General features: G+C 35.6%; 2 protein-coding genes across 2 annotated transcripts; one reads left to right on the top strand and one right to left on the bottom strand.

The window, feature by feature from the left end:
* Nucleotides 1-597: 597 nt before the first annotated feature.
* LOC136819754 (FMRFamide receptor-like) lies at nucleotides 598-3,644 on the bottom strand. The gene is made up of 3 exons (XM_067075998.1): nucleotides 2,981-3,644; nucleotides 2,446-2,586; nucleotides 598-1,280 (listed from the first exon to the last, which is right to left on the bottom strand). Exons 1-3 carry the CDS (start codon nucleotides 3,330-3,332, stop codon nucleotides 1,069-1,071), a joined length of 705 nt encoding a protein of 234 aa, XP_066932099.1. The 5' UTR covers nucleotides 3,333-3,644; the 3' UTR covers nucleotides 598-1,068.
* Nucleotides 3,645-13,360: 9,716 nt separating this feature from the next.
* LOC136819812 (sodium-dependent multivitamin transporter-like) lies at nucleotides 13,361-17,729 on the top strand. The gene is made up of 6 exons (XM_067076052.1): nucleotides 13,361-13,731; nucleotides 14,869-14,934; nucleotides 15,520-15,571; nucleotides 16,423-16,490; nucleotides 16,795-16,949; nucleotides 17,585-17,729. The coding sequence occupies exons 1-6, from the start codon at nucleotides 13,396-13,398 to the stop codon at nucleotides 17,727-17,729; spliced, it is 822 nt and encodes a 273-aa protein (XP_066932153.1). The 5' UTR covers nucleotides 13,361-13,395.
* Nucleotides 17,730-19,068: the final 1,339 nt, after the last annotated feature.

Below are 19,068 nucleotides of genomic sequence, written 5' to 3'. Positions count from 1 at the left end.
TTTCTTTCTCTAAAATTTGAATCAAATTTCACATAATAAACTGGTTTCAAAATTTGATTTTACTTTTATTTGAACAGGGGCCTCATTCCCCCTAAAAATGATGAAAGATTTAGAATTTGATACTTTTAAAACTATTTACAGTATTTAAATAAATCTTTTCTTTGTTTAAAAAAAATTAAACACAACCTTTAATGGAAATAAAATATTCTATTGTCAATAATAATTAAGTTTGATACAAAATTCATAGGAAAAGGTCAAGTCGATATCTAACCAATGTCCATGTCGTCTTAATAACGTTAGGTGAACATTAAAAAAACGTTCTGTTCGATTTGGTACTATGCAGGGGTGTATTTTGTCACAAAATGAAGAAACTTAAGTTCTTTACTAAAAAATTTCAGCAATCATCTTATGTTTTATTTGATTAGCTGCCCAAATTAAAGAACCAAACTCGTTCCCAGAGCCTATAAACTCCACAATGTTTCAATTGACTTTATTTGATTACAGTAACTAAAAAAGTTGCTACTCAGGGCAACAAACAGTAAACTTACGTAAATTTAAAGTAAAGTAAGTAAGTTTATTTATGATTTAATGTGTATATTCCCGTTAAATTACACCAGATATGACTTTACCAAATATAAGGGTACAATAACCACTGCAATAACTGAAGATAAAAATTCGGTCCTTTTAAATTTCTGATAGGGTTTTAAAAATTCAACTTGCCAGTGGTCATGTCATAAAAATGTATCTTTTATTGAAACACCCCATTGATTTTCAAGCCCGAATGGCTAGAGGCGAGACTCCTGGATGGAAAATGAAACCACTTATTTCCCATCCAGAGCGCCCGCGCGTAGTTTTTACACAAACGCCGGATTAAAGTCTTTAACTAGATTTCAAAAAATGCAGTCCTACAAAACAAAGGAACCACAAGATAAAATCCGTCGTCATGATTACGGCGTGTTCTATGCACATTTTGAATGGGAAATAAGAGGCTTTAATTTCTCTTGTCTGAGAAGGGTTAAAGTTTCGCCTCTAGCCCTTCGGGCTTAAAACTCAATGAAACATCTCCTCTTAGCCTGTGCTCCCTTGAATAGTTAAAACATTTGAATTGTTATTCATGCTCCTTCTCTTCCAACCTACGAACTTTCGCAGCTCTTTCCGGAAGACTGAACATGTCCCACAAAGGAATATCCAGTTTGTGGCAGCATTTATGATGACACCAAGCTTGGCAAATGCAAATACTTTTTGAACGTAATTCCAAGTGTTCACATCATGTTTAATACCTGAAAAATAAAAAAATGAAATTTTGAAGACATCTTACTACAGTAAAGTCTCTATAACTCGAACACGCACATTTGCTCGATTTATAGAGACATGTTTATGAGGCTTTTAAGATGGTTCGAGTTATGGAGGCATTATAGTCATAGAGGTTCGAGATATGGAGACTCCTACTGTAATAACATCTCATGTGTCACAGACGTCAAACGCCCTTGCCCAGTAGTGTAGTGTCATAAAAATCTGCTCTCCTACACGAATTTTGCACCCCTCTTAGCTACAATCCTGGCAAAAAGTAAATGGAATTTTACATATTCTAGGGTTTTTTCTTGTCCATTTCCCTCCCCTCCCCCTCCCTACAATGTTGAGTGTCATTTTGCAGTCTGTACTGTGAAATTCAACATTGTAAAAGGAGGGGAAAGGGGGGAAAGCTTCAAATTTTAACCAGGAAAAGAAAATTCCATTACTTTTTGCCAGTATTGTAGGCTACTGCTTGCCCAAAAAACACTGGGCGTCAGATAAAAACCTTGGAAATACATAGCAACAACAAGGTATGCACCAAAGAAAATCGAGGTGGGATTTAGACTTATGTTTTTGTTCGGGTCTAGTCAAGAGTACCTTTATTCATTAGCCATACAAGAAGATAATTATCTGGCATGAGTAACACTGAAAAAATCCGCCTCAAGTCTCTGTCAGGGGAGGTACCAAGGCAAAGGGTTCGAGTATGTGCCTTTTTGGAACCTGGCAGTCCCTGCAAGGGTGCTAATCTCAAAGGTCTATGTGCCGGGGGCACATACCCGTCAGCTCGCAACCCTAGTATCCCGGGAGTCTATATAACATTGAAAGAGTTTTATAGTCACTTCTAATGTGTATAACGTTAGATGGGCTTTGCAACAACACTTTGTACAACCCTGCCTCACATCCCTGGTGAAACCTTTTTCTCAATGGGGATAAAAATTCCCATTGAAATCCCAATAGGGATATAAATTCTATTGTTCCAAGTTTAAAAAAATCAATGGGGATGGTTTTGAAGTGCAATTTTTAAACATTGAATATCTCATATGGGATAAGATAAAAGTTAATTTCTTAAAAGGGCTGCAATTCTAGGGTATTTTCCTGCCGGGGACAAAATTTCTGCCAAATTTTCCAGTGGGTCTGTGTCACATTTCTTACCATAGCCTCTCATCCAGAAACATTGTGTGATACATTGCCAGATCAAAACCAACAAGAAGAAAGTGGTGATTGCCACCAAAGTCTTTGTCAAACTGATCTCTTGTCTGTATTGTTTATTTTGTGTATGCTTCACCTTTTGCACTGCAACAAATCAAAATAGACATTAAAGTTGAGGTGTCAAATATTCAAGCGAATAAATTTTGGCATACATTTTTTTTTAAAGATATTCAAAATATTAGAAAAATTGAATTTTGAAATTTTGAGGGGTGCTCCGAAATAGGCCCAAGTTTGAAAGTGCGAAATTTTGAAGCCGATAGAAAATCGGTGTACTGCCAGATACTTATCGATAATATAGCTTACTGGATACTGCCTCAAAATTTAAACTTTATTAAAACATTTTTTTAACTACCTGATATACAGTCGACGCTCTTCAATTCGATTGCCAAAGGGAATTGAATTTTTATCCTTGAGGATCGAATTAGAGAGTGTCAAATGTTTTGCGTACATGTAGAGAGGGCTTTAAAATATACGTTACCTTGGAATTTCTTTCGAAAATCCCATTGTCTTCTCAATAAAACGATGATCAAGATATTCAATATTGCAATCATGATCCAAGGCCCTAACACTAAAATCATGCAATGTAGCCAAAATTCATATTCTAAAGCATCATGTGATTGGCCAAATGACGATCTTTCCAAGATGATTGTGTTATTGGTGGTGGTGTTTGTGATGATTTGAAAGGTGAAAAATTCTGGTAAAGACATAACGATTGCAAACATGATAATTCCGAATGAGGTAATACAGGAACGTGTTGATGTAAACAAAGAAGCAGCTTTCGTTGGGATTGCAACCATTATGAATCTGTTTAGGGTGATCACGCAAATCATCCAGATGCTAGCCACACAGGAGATGTAGAATACTGGATTCAAAATCCAAACATAGCACCAGGCGTATGTCCAGATGTTTTGACATTAGGTAGGAATGATGGTAGAGTGTCGTATAGCAGAAAATCGAGGAGTAAGAAACAATCACAAATTGCTAAGATTGTTAAGAGGATGATTGTTGCTTTTGATTTTGTAGCTTTGGATTTGATTTTCTCTCGCCAAACAAGGATTGTTATGATGTTTCCGAACAGTCCAATTGTAGCAATGATTAAACCTGTACCGTGACTGAAGACCTCGATACCGGTGGCTGGTGGAGGGTCCGTCTATGAAAAAGATGATCAGACAAAAGTCAGTATATCTTGAATTCCCAAGCAAATTGAATGATTACAAAATTCTAAAATTTAATTTTTTCAACGTTTTTCTTGAAGGAAAATTTTTACAGATATGTGCCATGTGAAAAATGCATGAATCTCATGAAATAGGATTTCTGAACATCGATTAAGGGAAAAGTCTTCTGGACTGGCCAAAATACCACATCACACGACACACATCATTTTTCTCTAATATTCTTAGTCATCTATTTTGTGAAATTTTTTATACTAGCAACATAAATACATTCAGCTCCTGGGTACGGCTGGGTGGTAATATCAATATTTTAAGCAAACATGAAATCTTGAACTTAAAACTTTTAGGACTCTCGTAGCTACCGTTGAAACAAAATTCAATAGTTTTTGGATAGTTTTGGACCAATTTAAAAACATCAAAAGAGGATCTATGGACGGATCTCTAATGCATTAACATCCAAAAAGCGTTATCATATAATGGGGGACTTCTATAAAAGTGGAAACAACTTTATATATGTATAAAAGTGGAAACAACTTTATATATGCCAGCTTCAATCAACGTTGCATGGTTGAAAAAAGGAGAAGAAGTGGAAACAAATCAAAATCTCACCATTTTTGCAATGCTATGCTATGATGAATTTTGAATAATTTATTTTCTAAAAATCGCTACTGACATTTTCTTAGTGATATATTGTAACGTCTAAAATGACAGTAATCTATTTTGCTTTCCAGACAATATTGCATTTATACATACAACACAGAATTACCGCTGGGGGACTTCTATAAAAGTGGAAACAACTTTATATATGCCAGCTTCAATGAACGTTGCATGGTAGAAAAAAGGAGAAGAAGTTGAGAAAAATCAAAATCTTACCATTTTTGCGATGCTGTGATGAATTTTAAATAATTTATTCTCTAGTAATAGCTACTGATGGCATTTTTTTCACTAAAGATATAAATTGTAACGTCTAAAATGACAATAATCTTTTGCTTCCCAGACAATATTGCATTTATACATACAACACTAAAATCAGAAAATAAAAAGTTTAGTAAAAATAAAGTTGTATAACTTGGGTAATGATAGTGCTCGACTTATTGTAGCCATTATAAATTGATATTATTTTAGCGGAGGTTCCTCAACAATGAGGAATACACGTTCTTTATAGGAACAAACAAAGTCTTCGATGGCCAATATATTAAGAACAGGTTAAGAACATTTTAAGAACATTTCTCAGACAAATTGACTAAAATTACTCCCAAAATGGTTTAATTAAAAATATTCTAAGAAAATTCCCAGGCTTTAAACTCAAAAAACTAAGAACATCCAAAGGCTTCAAAAATTCTGGATGTTCTTATAAAAAAACGTGTAAAGGATAACAGGATCGAATATAAAGAGTAAAAGAAAAATAACAAAAGGATAGAGGCGTGACATCAAAAATTCAGTATTTCTATTGTTACGTGATTAAATCAAGGATAATCCTACTTTTTTTGTGAATTGCACAACTTTGAGTTTTTGGACGAAAACAGGATGGACATTTGGGGATTTTCCCATAATATAAATTTTCTCAAATCTATTTTTTCAAAAATAGTTTGCAAATCTAAACTTTTGATAAAAATAAAGTCAATCCAAGCCAAAATAGGACAAGCTTTACAGAACTGCAAATTTTCTTAAAATCAAACTTTCCTAGGTCACTTCAGCAAATTATGAACCCTCTCAGGTGATTCTCGTAGTTTTGGGACACGAAAATAGAAACATCATAAACTATTTAGATCGTTCCAATTTCAACACTGGTGGAATCAGAACATTAAACAAAAGAGAAACACCTATAAAGTTGCCAGTATCATCCGTTCCACATAAACTTGAGCTGGACCCCTACCCACCTGAGAAAAATCGTTCCCGTGTAAGGGAAACGCCCTGAACTCTTACCCCCGCCCCAAGTTAAGAATACGAAACATTCTACATCCAATTGGAATTTGGCTTCTTCATCTCACGACTACTGGAAAAAAATTTTCATCGAGACAGAGGTAGCCTGGAGATCCATGCTATGATTTCTTTTATATACTGATGGCGAAATGAATAGCATGGTTTGGGCCGTGAGTTTGAATTTCTCAGCTCCAATCGACTGTTGAAAAGACAGCCAATCAAATTTTGTTATTATTTCACTTTCACTAGTCATACTTTTTTAAGAACAAAATCAACTTTCTTATAAGTTGATTTAATTTTAGAAAATGAGGACAGCGCTAAAATCGAATTTCCTACTGTAAATTTTTTGAGGCAGAAATTTCTGCCTCACAGCCCGAACCCGTCCAGTATGCATCAGTTTACAAAAATACAGGACGGGTCTCATGTCTAAGACCGAGGTATTTGAAATATTGAACTTTCTCCCTTTCTTCCCAAGCACACAGGCACCACCTAAGATCACCATATCTCAAATAATAATGTCAAGTTTTAATTATATGACTATTGTAGGAAGGTGGTTTTCTTTCTCTAAAGCGCTGAAAGTACATGAAAATAATCTGAATATAACTGAAGCGTGGAGTGCTTTATATTAACCGTTATCCCACTCACTCATATTTTTCTGCGAAGATTAACTCTTCAATTAAGGCCAATTAAGTCAGTCCTCTTCTTTTGTACGTTTTGTGAAATTAATTCAATCTTTCCTCGTTAAATATGGTAATAATTCTATACTTGGTTCATATATAGAAACCATGATGCATATTTAGGAGAAAAAACATGAAATTTGTACTCATTTTTTGCCATATCTACATATTTTTTTTTGCATTTTTCTATCTTCCTAATCGTTGTTTTAACCAACAATGTCACCTACACCCATTAGAACATTAAAAAGGTTTGTATACCAGATGTAATGAGAAAATTGTACAAAGTTGTACCATAGTGTAAGAAAGCCGCGGCTGGAATGAGTACAGCTGAATTTCTGTTGTTCTATCTATGTCGTAAGAACGAATATTTTATGGTTCAGTGAAAATTTCCATTGTCAATTTAATTTGACTTTTAACAAACTCCCTCGTTAGACGTAATTTTGATCATAAACGCAAATCTCTTGATAATTCACGCATTCATAACATCAAAGTAAAAGAAAAGACTCTTGGTTTAAAAGTACTGGAACGTCATAATGTCAGTGCTTTAAGAACTTGAAGAAAATTGAGTGCCTCGAAGTGCCTTCCTGATTATTCTGAAAAATCATTACTGGTATTAGTAAATAAATATTTAAGCTGCATTTTGTGAAAATTTCATTCGAAAAACAACAATATTGAGGTGACAGCAAACATTCAAAGTTTAACATTTGAAAATTAGTTCTTTTAATAAAATGTGTGTTATTTGCTCCTAAATTTATAAAAATTTATTTGGAATTTATAAAAATATACTTCAAATAAGGTAATAAGAGAGGATAGTTAGAAAAAGTTGAGACTTGAAAAGTAATTGTTCTTCAATTGAATATTATGAACACTTTTAAGGTTAAGGATTTTGTTACCTTCGACTTAGTTCTTATAAACCACGGAGACATAGATAGAACATCCATTTACGACAAAAACAATAGCGTCATCATTCCAGCCGCGGCTTTCTTATACTATGGTTGTACTGTGAGTTTTGTCCAAGATTTTTGGTCCTAGAGACTATAATACACCTTTCGACCGTAGTCGATAATTGCCGCGCGTGCATTTTTTTGTCCGTTTTACCACCCTAAAACCCTCCTAGTCTTTTTCCCACCTAGAGACAATAGAAAAAAGTGTAAATTATTGGAACGAGTTTAGGGTGGTAAATTAAATGATAAAGTGACACGCATCTGACCGCACGACTACGGTGTATTCCTTGTTGAAAAAATTCAAATCCCAACGCTTCTTTAGCTAAGAATTCACTCCCAGGCCTCTGTTCATCCTTTAAAGAAAAGGTTTCTTACTAGCCTCTATAGAGGTCTGGGAATCAGGCTAAATAATCGGCCTTTTAAAGTTAAGCAAGGAAAATGAAAAAACTTTGATCATATGACAGCTTCAGCAAAAACAAGGTAACATTTAATCCGAAAATTGATTAAAGTAAAATAAATGTAGTGAAACAACAATCATGGACAAAATATGTGAGACAAAGGGAATTTCCCGGCGAAATTTTAAACACCACAAATGGGTTTTAAGCGCGGCAAGCTATAATTGGAAACTAGGATTTTAGCATGAGACTTAAGTCTTACAACCTTAGGATCTCAGGATTTAAAAGTTCAAATTTGCTCCATTAACGCTTGGAATATAGCCACCACTGAACCCCTCCAAAGTCAAAATATTCAATGAAAGAAAGTGAAAGTGCTAAAATAGCAATTCTCGAATTCTCGCCCAAACTTTTAGATTCTGAAAAACGTTGAAATGCACAAAAAATATCAATATATTTCGACCATGATTGTAAAACAGGTAGTAAGCCTTTCTTGGTTTTGCCAAAAAAAACAAAGTACTTTATCACAAAATTGATCCACATTTTTTTTCATTATTTTTGACTTCTCACTTTAACTGAAGTAATAGGAAATTTAGTTACAAAAGTTTTTATTGTGACAGCCCACACTAACTACAGTAACATGCGTTTTGTGTCATTTAGGCTTCAAAGTACCCAACGTATTCGTGGGTAGATTCGAGAGAAGAAAATTTCTCTATTTCTATTTTTATTGATTAAATTATCTAGTTAAAATCCTTCGAGTTTCTTGTTCTACCCAAATTTAACCACTGGACTGAGGAGAAATTAAAGTTGATGAATCACAGATATGATGGGAAGCTACGAGGTCACGGAATTCGATATCCTAGTTTACAGAGACTAGTCTTAACAGGGGGTTTGTACTTTTACGGTGTGACGGGATTGGCACTATTTTAGTACGGTATTACGAAATTCGACGAAACAACGGCAATTTAAAATTAAATGGTGACGGTATTTAGCCTTATTTTTTGTCATTATGCCGGTACTTTAACCTCTACAAACCGGTGTGATGGGTTTATAATTTTTTTCAATTTTCGGGATTCTGGGAGTCAGCAAAGACTTGGCAGAAAGCCGGTATTTTGAACCCCATAACACAATCTAACGTATCTAGAGCCATATACACCACTTTTCTTTCGGCTTTACTGATAACTGAGTGCTATCAGTATCATAAAAAAGCGAACAAAGGCACTGGGTTCGAATTAGGCTTTAACAGCATACTTAATCCTTTATAGAAGTAACAGATCAAATACACGTTTTCGACCGTCGTCACTTTATTATTTAATCCTTTTTTACACTTTTTTCTATTGTAGGTAGGTGCAAAAAAAAGACTGGGATGGTTCTATGGTGGTAAAACGGACCAAAAAATGCCCGCACAGCTTGGCAGCTACGGTCAAAAAGGTGTATACACACTTGGTTGGTCAGAGAAAAGATTTCTTTTGAAATTAACTCATTTTTATAAATAAGTTTATAAATCTCAGAAGAATTGGAAAAGCTTAGACATATGTAACATGCTCTTCATTCGATTCTTTGAAAAGTAATATGTGATCGAGACATTTGTACCATAAAATTCTTATAGTGCGTCGCCACCAGGCTAAATTTCCAAAAAAAGTTAAACTTGTGCTAATGTTACGGGTCAGGGGCTAGGTTGATTCGAACATTTTGGGCGGAAAAATCTATAAATGAATATAAGGCATATCGAACTAAAAAGGTGATAATACGTAAAGATAGAGTATTACTCCATCAATCATTGGGCAATTCTATTTTATATCCATGAAGGTGTTGGACAAACATTTCCGGAGATTGATCCAAGGAGAATTTCCAGGGGATGTAAAAGAGTGTTTTCTCATCTTTCCAGGGAGTAAAAGACTGATTTAGTTTTCGTCCACCTTAACTTTAAGGTTTGAAAAATAAATTTTCCAGGGGCTATATCTAGTATTGTTTGTGATTGATGTTGCAACCAGAACCAAGTAAAATATAGGGGCTATCTTTACATTTCCAAAATTCCTTTTTTTTTAATTGAAAGGGCTCGTCCACCCCCTGTATGGATTTTTTATGGAACAGTCTATTGGTCTTAGGCTTTCAGAGTGCAGCGAGTTTTGAATATATAGGTCAAAATGACGTCACAAAATTTGGGATAATTTGAATTATAATACACCTTTTCATAAATTACGTCACGAACATCACTTGTCTCGTATTCAAACAATTACCATGGTGATTATGTCCCTTGAGACATTAAATGATTTTTCCATGAATAGAAAGTAGTTTTAAAAATATCCGCTGAGAGTTAATCACCATGATAATAATTTCAAAACGAGGCAAGTGATGCGCGTGACGTAATTTATGAAAAGGTCTATGAGCAGGATTGATAAATTGCTCTTTGTTTTTCTTACCATCAAAACGATTTCTAAGCACTGGAAAGAAAATCTTATACAAGTTTTTAGGGAGGGGAAGGATACAATCCCTTCCGGAATGCTTTGTTCCTCCCCTTCCCTGAAGCTTTTTATGCACAGGGTGACTGACCTTGACGGCCGACGGGGACGTTACGTTGGAAACTGAAAAGTGGGCCCTGCCGGATATGAATTTTTGAAAAATTTGAGACCCTGTCAGAACGAAAAATCGAAAAGATTTTTCCTATTTATGTCTAATAAAGTGTCAAAAATCTGGGCAAAATGACCGATAGTAGACGAAAAAATAACAAAACATTCTAATTTCCAACCTGAAAATTGTCTAAATGTCAAAAATTCACAAAAATTGGAAACCTGTCAGATATTTTCAGAGCCTAAAAAAGTGACCAGCGGCACGGCCCCTTTAATCAATTTTGCCTAGGTGCCCCCCCCCAGGACTTCTCCTACTGTGATACTGTGTATTCAAAAACTGATATTCAAAAAGAAAGGTCACCCATATACACCTTTTGTTTTGAAATTAATCAGTCTCAATTTCTTATGAACTTTTTTTGGATCGGATCAATTTCTTGATACAATATTTGCATACCAGAAAATTTTAATAAAAAAAGGGTATATCATACCCTAAAATAGAGAGATATCAGACACATAGATTGACTGCTATAGTTCCTCTTTTTAATGGTCTGTAGACGTAAGTCTAAAAGTCTATACACGGTCAAAAATTTTGTCGACGAGTGATTTTCAATTTTGGCCGACGAAATTCTCCTACTGATTAAGTAAAATTTTCAATCAAAAAAAAAACAAAAAACTTGTCTGCTATCTCATAGGTCTGAAGTGGGTCCATTCTCCGTTGTTAAAATCAAACAGAACAATCACCCCTAGTCTGAATCGTAAACCTCCTATCAAACCACCACCAACAAGTACCCTTGATATTCCACACCTTTTGAAAAAGTATATCCCAACGGCAAATAAACCCTAAATGGCTTTTTAATACCGTGAAAGTCACATGCCGAAATCATATTCCAGCCTGTGAAGACTATAATAGGGCAATTATTTTTTAGCACACAACCAACACAGGGAAAAGTTACCATGACGACAATCCAAAACATCATGTGGAAACTCACGAAAGAAAGTCATTTCAATTACACTTGGAGGCTTCTGGAGGATTCGTCATTGGTAAACATCATGCTGATACAGTCTGCTAGACATTAATTTGCTCTTCATCTTTAATTTTTTCTACAGTAATTAGTTTGACACTTGCACGATAAAATTTCTTTAGTTGGTCGTCAGAGGTTGATATTTTCTTTGAGAACTCTGATACCTCTGATACTCAGGATAGCTTTTTAGGACTTCTAAATTGTAAATAGTACCCTTATGGCATAAATATCGTAGTGAGCTTTAGGCTTGGTCGATTTTTTTTCAAAACTCATAGGCGGAAAGGAAAAATAAGGAACTAATGTACTATATAGCTTGATTGGTAATGTGCATAAAGTCTAAATCTAGTTTGAAATCCGAATAAGAAAAATCTAGGTCCAAACTATTACTATTGTGGCTCGGATGGGATAATGCCTTTAAGCAGGAGGAATTCTGCTGGCAATAACCGTTTGGGAGAACGCAACGACCTATTGACTATGTTCCACATATTTAATTATTTCCCCACTTCGGGCCGGAAATTATCTGCTCCGTATTACAAAAACAAAACACTAATACTCAAGCTAATACTTTTTAGGACGTCGCGTGGGAAGATTTTTCAGCGTTTAACATTCGGGAGAATGTTAGCGTACCAATTTATGAACAAAACTTATTCATAGGTAATATCTAATTTTCAAATATGTGAATACAGATGTCGAGCGTGTAAAATTTTCATAGATTAAAAAAATTAATTTATTCTTGCACTAAATATGGGATTATTGACTGATTGATAAACGTACTTAACGGAGTCTGGCTGAGGCTAGGCCCCTGCTTATGTGCAACTGATATCTTTAGTTTTTATCAACGAAGAATCTCTGTAGTAATGCCAGCAGACCTTCATATCGGAAGGGTAGGCTGTAAAAAAATGAAGTACTCTTATTTGCAAACATCAAAAGCCAATATAAACAAACATAGTCCAACGTTGTGTCAATATTGACCATAAAAGCTTTATTAAAATTTTGGAATTTGTATCTAGGTTCAAAATACATTAAAATTTGATTTCTTGACGATGAGGTGCTAGATAAAGTTACCAAATTTCTTGGTTTTCCGGGCTGGAAAAGATCTCGATTTTGATATAATGGCAGAAATTTTGATAAATAGTGCAAGGAAGAAGAATATTACGTCGGGTTGTGATGGGAAAATATTTGTAATGGATATTTCATCCCTGTGCTTTCTTGACTCAAAGATTGTAGGTGATGCTAGGCTGCTGGCATTTATTAACGGATTTGTGCTTCTATATACCACCTGCGGTTTTTGTAAAGGTCTCCGATTTAGACTGGTGACGCTGATACAGTACCGATAGTAACTGAGTAATGAAAAAGAACAAAAAATCTCGCACCGAATCTTTATTTCATTTTTTGCGATTCTCCCATACAAAAAGATTCTACCGCGTTCATTTTTGAGGTTAACGGAAAGCCTTGAGGTGCATTATTGAACTTGAAATCTGCTGTCGTTCTAACAAAAAAAGATTGAATTTTATCTTGTTTAGGTCTTTTTTAAACCTTTACTAGGAGCATCTGCAGAAATATTATATTAGGCGGTGAGTTACAAATAGCAACTTTCTCGCATACTTTCGACATCTTTTTGGTCCTGCTGAGATGAAATTCGACTTTTTGAAACAATTTTCAAGTGTTGTGCATGTGTTTATAACGTGATCGTGTTTAGAGTGAGTAAATGTGTACTTTTAAGAGAGCTTTAACGCAAATAAAGAGGGAGTTTAAGCTCCAATTTCAGCCCACCATAGAAAACATGAATAAACGAAGAAAAAATGAGGTTTTAAGTCGAGTCACTGGGTACGAGTGCCCCTAAGAAAGCCCTTGGCCCTAAATTGTGACTCTTGAGTCCAACCCTGACCCTAACTGGTAATGACCAAATACCCCTCGAAAAATAACACAGAGAACGAGAAAAACGACAATAATTAACCGACAATTAAGAACGACGTATTTGATTGATCGTTTTTGACAATTTCCAAAGAATGTGTGCTACTTATACTACTCGGTTTTATACAGCTCTCCAATTTATACTAAACAAAAGACTAAACCTAGGATTAATATTAACATTTTTAAGCTGTTTGTGGTAAACAAAAACCTTCCTTTTTTTACACAATTCATTCTTTTCAGAAAGTGTTCCAAGCACTTTAGAAGTGAAAAGAATACACCATGTCGGAGCTATCAGCTTGGGATTATGTTGTGTTCGCTCTAATGCTGGTTGGATCAAGTCTCATAGGTCTTTATCATGGTTGGAAAGGTAGTCGAGTCAAGGAGGATACAACTGACTATCTATTGGCAGGTCGCAACATGGGTTGGCTACCTCTTTTTGTCTCAATTGTGGGATCCTTCCTGTCTGCTATCTCCTTGCTTGGGATTCCCAGTGAGATTTACACGTATGGTGGACAGTTCTTTTTGACCATAGCATCATTCTGGGTAGTGATGCCATTATGTATCTTCATCTTTGCACCGTTGTATCGAAATATTGGAATTACAAGTGCTAATGAGGTAAGTATTACACGCTTTTTTGAGGGCCTAAGTCACCTTTCAAATTACGCAATCACGCAAACGAAATTTCCAAACTACGTTAACACGAGTTAAATTTCCTTTCTATCACGATCACCTTTATCATATTGGTTCCTCCGATCACGCAATCACGCACTTCAAAATCTTAAATCACGATATCACGACCTTGAAAAACGCCAATCACGCCTTCAGGAAAACCGCTGGGGCCTCTTTTTTATAAAAACAATTTATAAGAACACGAGACCGAAAATTGGCTGAAACATAAGAACAGATTAAGAACAATTTGAGCCTTAGATTTCAAAAATTACTATAAAAAGCACAAATTTTAACAAAATTTAAACCCATTTTATGAACATACCATAAGAACATTTAAGCCTGAAAATTTCTGAGGCTGAGCCAAAATTTACTGGTTCTTATAAAACAACGTGTATTTTGTTAGCCGTCAAATGTTAAGCGTTTGTCAGTGTTCATATGACACTATAAATATGGTTGTTAACAGATCATCCATTCCACACACACGAAAGGAATATGGTGAACGTATAGTTTTTCAACCTAAAAAATTCAAAACCATCATTCATGTTGTTGTCTGAAAACGAAAGCGACGGTTCTAAGGCTTATGTTTTATGATTAGTGCCTGATTTTGGTGCGATATTTCTGCTTTAGCCAATCACCGCGCTCAATAACTCATTGGGCTTTTCCAGAAAAAAACCGTACACCCCCTGTTGAGGAGCCATCATTTTGTGGCTGGAAATGCTGCAACCCCCTGAAATTCCAGGCAATTTCAGGCTTAAACCCCTCTGGAATTCTGAATTTTAGTAGGATTTAAAAGGCTACCCCCATGGAATTTGTATCTCCCTATGGAATTCCGCTACATATCAAAACTTATCCCCTTGGAACGGAAATGGAGCTCCTCAACAGGGGGTATATGGTTTTTTTCTGGAAAAGCCCATTTAATATTCATCTCAAATCTTTATTGAAAAAGCGATCAAAGCTGTGAAAATCAACGTTGGTAGATATTCTTACGAGCCATGATGATGGCCTTTAAAGTAAATACGTGTCATGCGCAGAAAACCGCTTGACTTCCAGAACTATCTAAAATAATTTCTTTTTTTCCCATAGTACTTGGAATTGCGATTCTCAAGACCAGTTCGAATATTTGGAGGTGTTCTTTTCATCTTGCAGACAGTAAGTAAAGATACACTTCATTCTCTCTAATTCGATTTTCAAGGGAGGAAAAATTTTATTCGAATTAGAAAAATATTCGAATTACAGAGAGTAAGTTAAACAATTTTCCAGCTGAGGGAACCAATGTTTTAGGTCGAATACAGAAAGATTCGAATAATAGAGATTCGAAAAAAATCATAGAAAAGGTTTTTTAAAGAAGAATATGAAATCTAGGCTACGTCATGAATTCGCTTCGTTTCGAGCGTAAAACTTCTACTTTTACTAGTAAGGTCTAAAACCATAAAGACCTGGAGCTGCCTATTGTGTAGACTAAATAAAACGCTATCAATGTAAGGCCTACGATTCACAGCATCATAAAACTAGCCGATTCAGGGTTTTGTATATCTACAATCCCCCAACAAATATCTTGAGACAGAAGAATTCTAAACATTTCTGAAAGATAAAAATTCGTCCCCCGGACCCCACTATCAGTCCGGAAATGGCTCAGAACTCAACGCTGACAGTGGGAGAAAGGGGGACTATGGGAAGTGTCTCACATATAAATTCGGGAATTGTAGCAGCTATATCTTTTCTGTATACTAACAGGTTATGTACTTATCAGTGGTGATGTATGCTCCGAGTCTTGCACTGGAAGCTGGTAAACTTTTTTCGATGTCTGAGAATACAACCCTAGTAAGAGATTTTTAGCAATGGGATAAAATGAAGGGACTAAAATGCCTATTACAATGAGGATAAAAAAAAATTAATATGGATATGGGGTATAATACTATCATTCGCAGCTCAAAATGTGTTTTTCCTAGTTTGCTATTCAGTGTAATTTTTGAATTGGGATCAGATATTAAGGTTAAAGGTTTTGTTTTCAAATAAGAGTTTTGTTTTCAAATATTGTTTGCTTACTCACCATTTCAATTTACAAGCTTTTTCACATTGAATCGACACGGATGTGAAGCAAGATTGGTCAGAAAGAGGAAAAGAAAAACATTTTTTTTCTTTATTCAGCACAATATAACAATAGAGACATGTGACATGTGTTTGATTATGAAACGGGCACACTTATGTAAAAATGAAACCTTTAAGGCCGGTGTCCACTTTCGTGCGAAGCGCGCGAAAGATTTTTTCTTAACCGTTTTTGCCTGAAGAAAAGATTACGTCATAAAAAAGTTTCGCACGAACAGAAAAAAAGTTGAAGGAAGTTCAACTTTTTTCAGCCGTTACGTCAATTTTGACCAATGGAATTGCTTCTTTTTTCAATCAACCAATGACGTTACAAATAACGTGGAAAGTTTCGCGCGCTTCGCGCGAAAGTGGACACCGACCTTTAGTTTCAGCAAGAACGAATTTTTGGCGAGAGTCCCACCGGGTCTACGTACCCACGAGGGTATAATGATTATCCCTGTCTCGTAACATATCTAATTTTTGAGGAAAGAAAAAACTCAATCCCTAGGTCTTTGCTCCATCCTGAAACAGGGTTATCTTACTTCATTTTAGTGGCTGGCTTACGATTAGAAATATCACTTGTGGTGACAGTCATCATTTGTAATATCTACACCACTATTGTAAGTCATCATGATAACTTATCTAACCTATTCTTAAAAGTCAAAAAGATGAAGACCCATTTCTAAGATTTATATTCAAATTTGTAAGAAATCTCTATAAAACTTCCGAGGTACCTAAAATAATCGAAAAAGTTTTGAATTGTTTTAAGAATTTCCCAATCTATTCTCCCTTTTCTGTGAAGCATGCGAAAATCGTATCAAGGTAATGCATATCAAAATCCTTTTTAGAGTTTGTAGAGACATGTGATTCAGAACGAAGTCTAGAAATGAGATATCACATCGTATTTTCCGTTTCATTTTTCAGGGCGGTATGAAGGGCGTGATTTGGACCGACGTTTTTCAAACTTGTATCATCTTGATCGGTTTGATTGTTGTCTTAATCATTGGAACGACTCAAGTGGGATCATTTGGTGACGTCATCAAGATTGCTAGTGATGGTGGAAGGACTGACATCTTCAGGTGAAAGACGTTTTCCAGTTGGTACACAACGTTGTTTTAGCGTACATTTAATGTGATAAATGGCCCTGAGATGGACGTTATTTGGATGTTCTCTGCCTGCTCGCAGAGTTCTTTTTTAGGCCAAAACCGGGATATAAGTAATTAAAAGGACATCATGCAACATATCGGCCAACCATTTGCTTACACAGAACAACCTTCTCCCTTTTCGGCACCGCGCGAGCACAAATTTTGAGATTTTTTTGTTGTTTATTCTGCTTTAAATTTTCTGAATTCATTTCTGTTTTGAGACTATTGTAATAGAAAATCGCTTTTAAAAATATTTTGAGACGATTGTTATGGTATTTTCTGGTCTTGCTTTTTCTGATCCACGCATCCCCTTTATGAAAAATGGTTTCTTGATTTCGCACCCATTGCCACTTGCACCATTTTTTGATTTCACTGATAAACGTGATAGAATCCTTTCATGAGCGCTCTCAAAACCATAGAAAAGCAAACAAAGGACTGGGTTCGAGTTTGAAGGTTGTTCCTTATTGATCGCTTTTTAAGGAAATCAAATCAATTGCCACTTGAACCTTTCTACACTGTTCCGGTCACTAAGGCAGAGATTGTTGAAAATTACTTTTCTCTTCTTTTAGGTTTGATGCAGACCCGTCAATTCGTAACACATTTTGGGGATTTATCTTCGGGTACACATTCACATTGATGCCTTTCTTCTGTTGTGGACAAATCTGTGTGCAAAGATATCTATCCGCCAAGTCGAACGAAACTATCACTAAGTAAGTGGAAAAAAATTTACACCAATGAAATTTTATTAGACTTCCGCATGGAAATTCCCTCCGTGTTACATACTATAACCTCACTCAATGGGACCCCCATCCCATTGGATTGGAATGATTAGACTTTTTCATTCCCAACTTCATTCCAAAATTCCGACTAAGGCATAATAAAATTCCCTACAATATTATGGATTGTGAAAAATTTCCACGAGAATTTGGTTTGGACTTTTGAAGTTAACTCCCTCTTTTTGCCAAAGTTTATTTTCCCAGAGATTACGAGTTCTTTAATGAGGTTGCATCCCGGGGGGGGGGCAGCTGGGCAAAAGGACCGACGGGTATGTGCGGGTCCTAAGGGTACCTTTTCCAATATGTTTAAAATGCACTGTAAGGGTCGGAAAAACTAGAGATGCACTGTAAGGGTAGAAATTTCAGAAAATTCTTGAAAAATCTAGATATTTTGACCAAAAATGCTAGAATTTTGACCATTTTTTGCACGAAAGGGATCGAAAATTTGGGGGAAAATGCACTCTAAGGGTATGATTTTCACTGACTTTTGCTGCACTGTAAGGGTGCAATTTTAAAAGCCAATTTTTGGCCCGCACATACCGTCAGTCCGCAAACCCAGTGCCCCCCCGGGGGTTGCATATGCATTTGACGGTGGTGTCAGACACCAGAGACCACGAAAATCAGTCCCACGAAAATTGCTTTTAATGAAAAATCAGATCCCCTAAAAGTATTTAGAGTTAAATTCTATTTCCTGTGGTCACACAGATCGCTGTTTGCTGCTTTGTTCGGATTCACCATTTTGAGTACAACGTGTATCTTGGCTGGTCTTGTTATGTATGCTGTTTATCATGATTGTGATCCCAGACACGATAAGAAGATAAATAGTAATGACCAGGTATCATATTTTCATTTCTATATTTTTTAAAGGTTTTGTTTTTAAATAAGAGTGATATCGTTTGCCTATTCATCAATTTTGATTAACATGCTCTTTCACATTGGATTGACACAGTCCTGATATGAAATATGTGTCTGATATGAAACGGGAACATATATAATAAAACCTTTAAGTTAAGATTCTGCTCAGTCTTTTTTGTTTTGTTTCTAAACTGGAAGCTAAGTTGGCTTCTTCCCATCCATTTGAGCTCACCCATTTCATTGGGCTTTTCCAGAAAAAAACCGTATACCTGTTGAGGAGGTCCGTTTCCGTTCCAAGGAGATAAGGTTTGATATGCGGCGGAATTCCATAGGGAGATACAAAAATATGTTAAAAACAACTGGGGAATTCCATGGGGGTAGCTTTTCAAATCCTACTAAATTACAGAATTTCAGAGGGGTTT

The sequence above is a fragment of the Clytia hemisphaerica genome, unplaced genomic scaffold, assembly GCF_902728285.1.
Source record: "Clytia hemisphaerica strain Z4C2 unplaced genomic scaffold, Clytia hemisphaerica genome assembly, whole genome shotgun sequence".
Classification (NCBI taxonomy): Eukaryota; Metazoa; Cnidaria; class Hydrozoa; order Leptothecata; family Clytiidae; genus Clytia; species Clytia hemisphaerica.
This window is presented reverse-complemented; position numbering and strand designations above follow the sequence as displayed.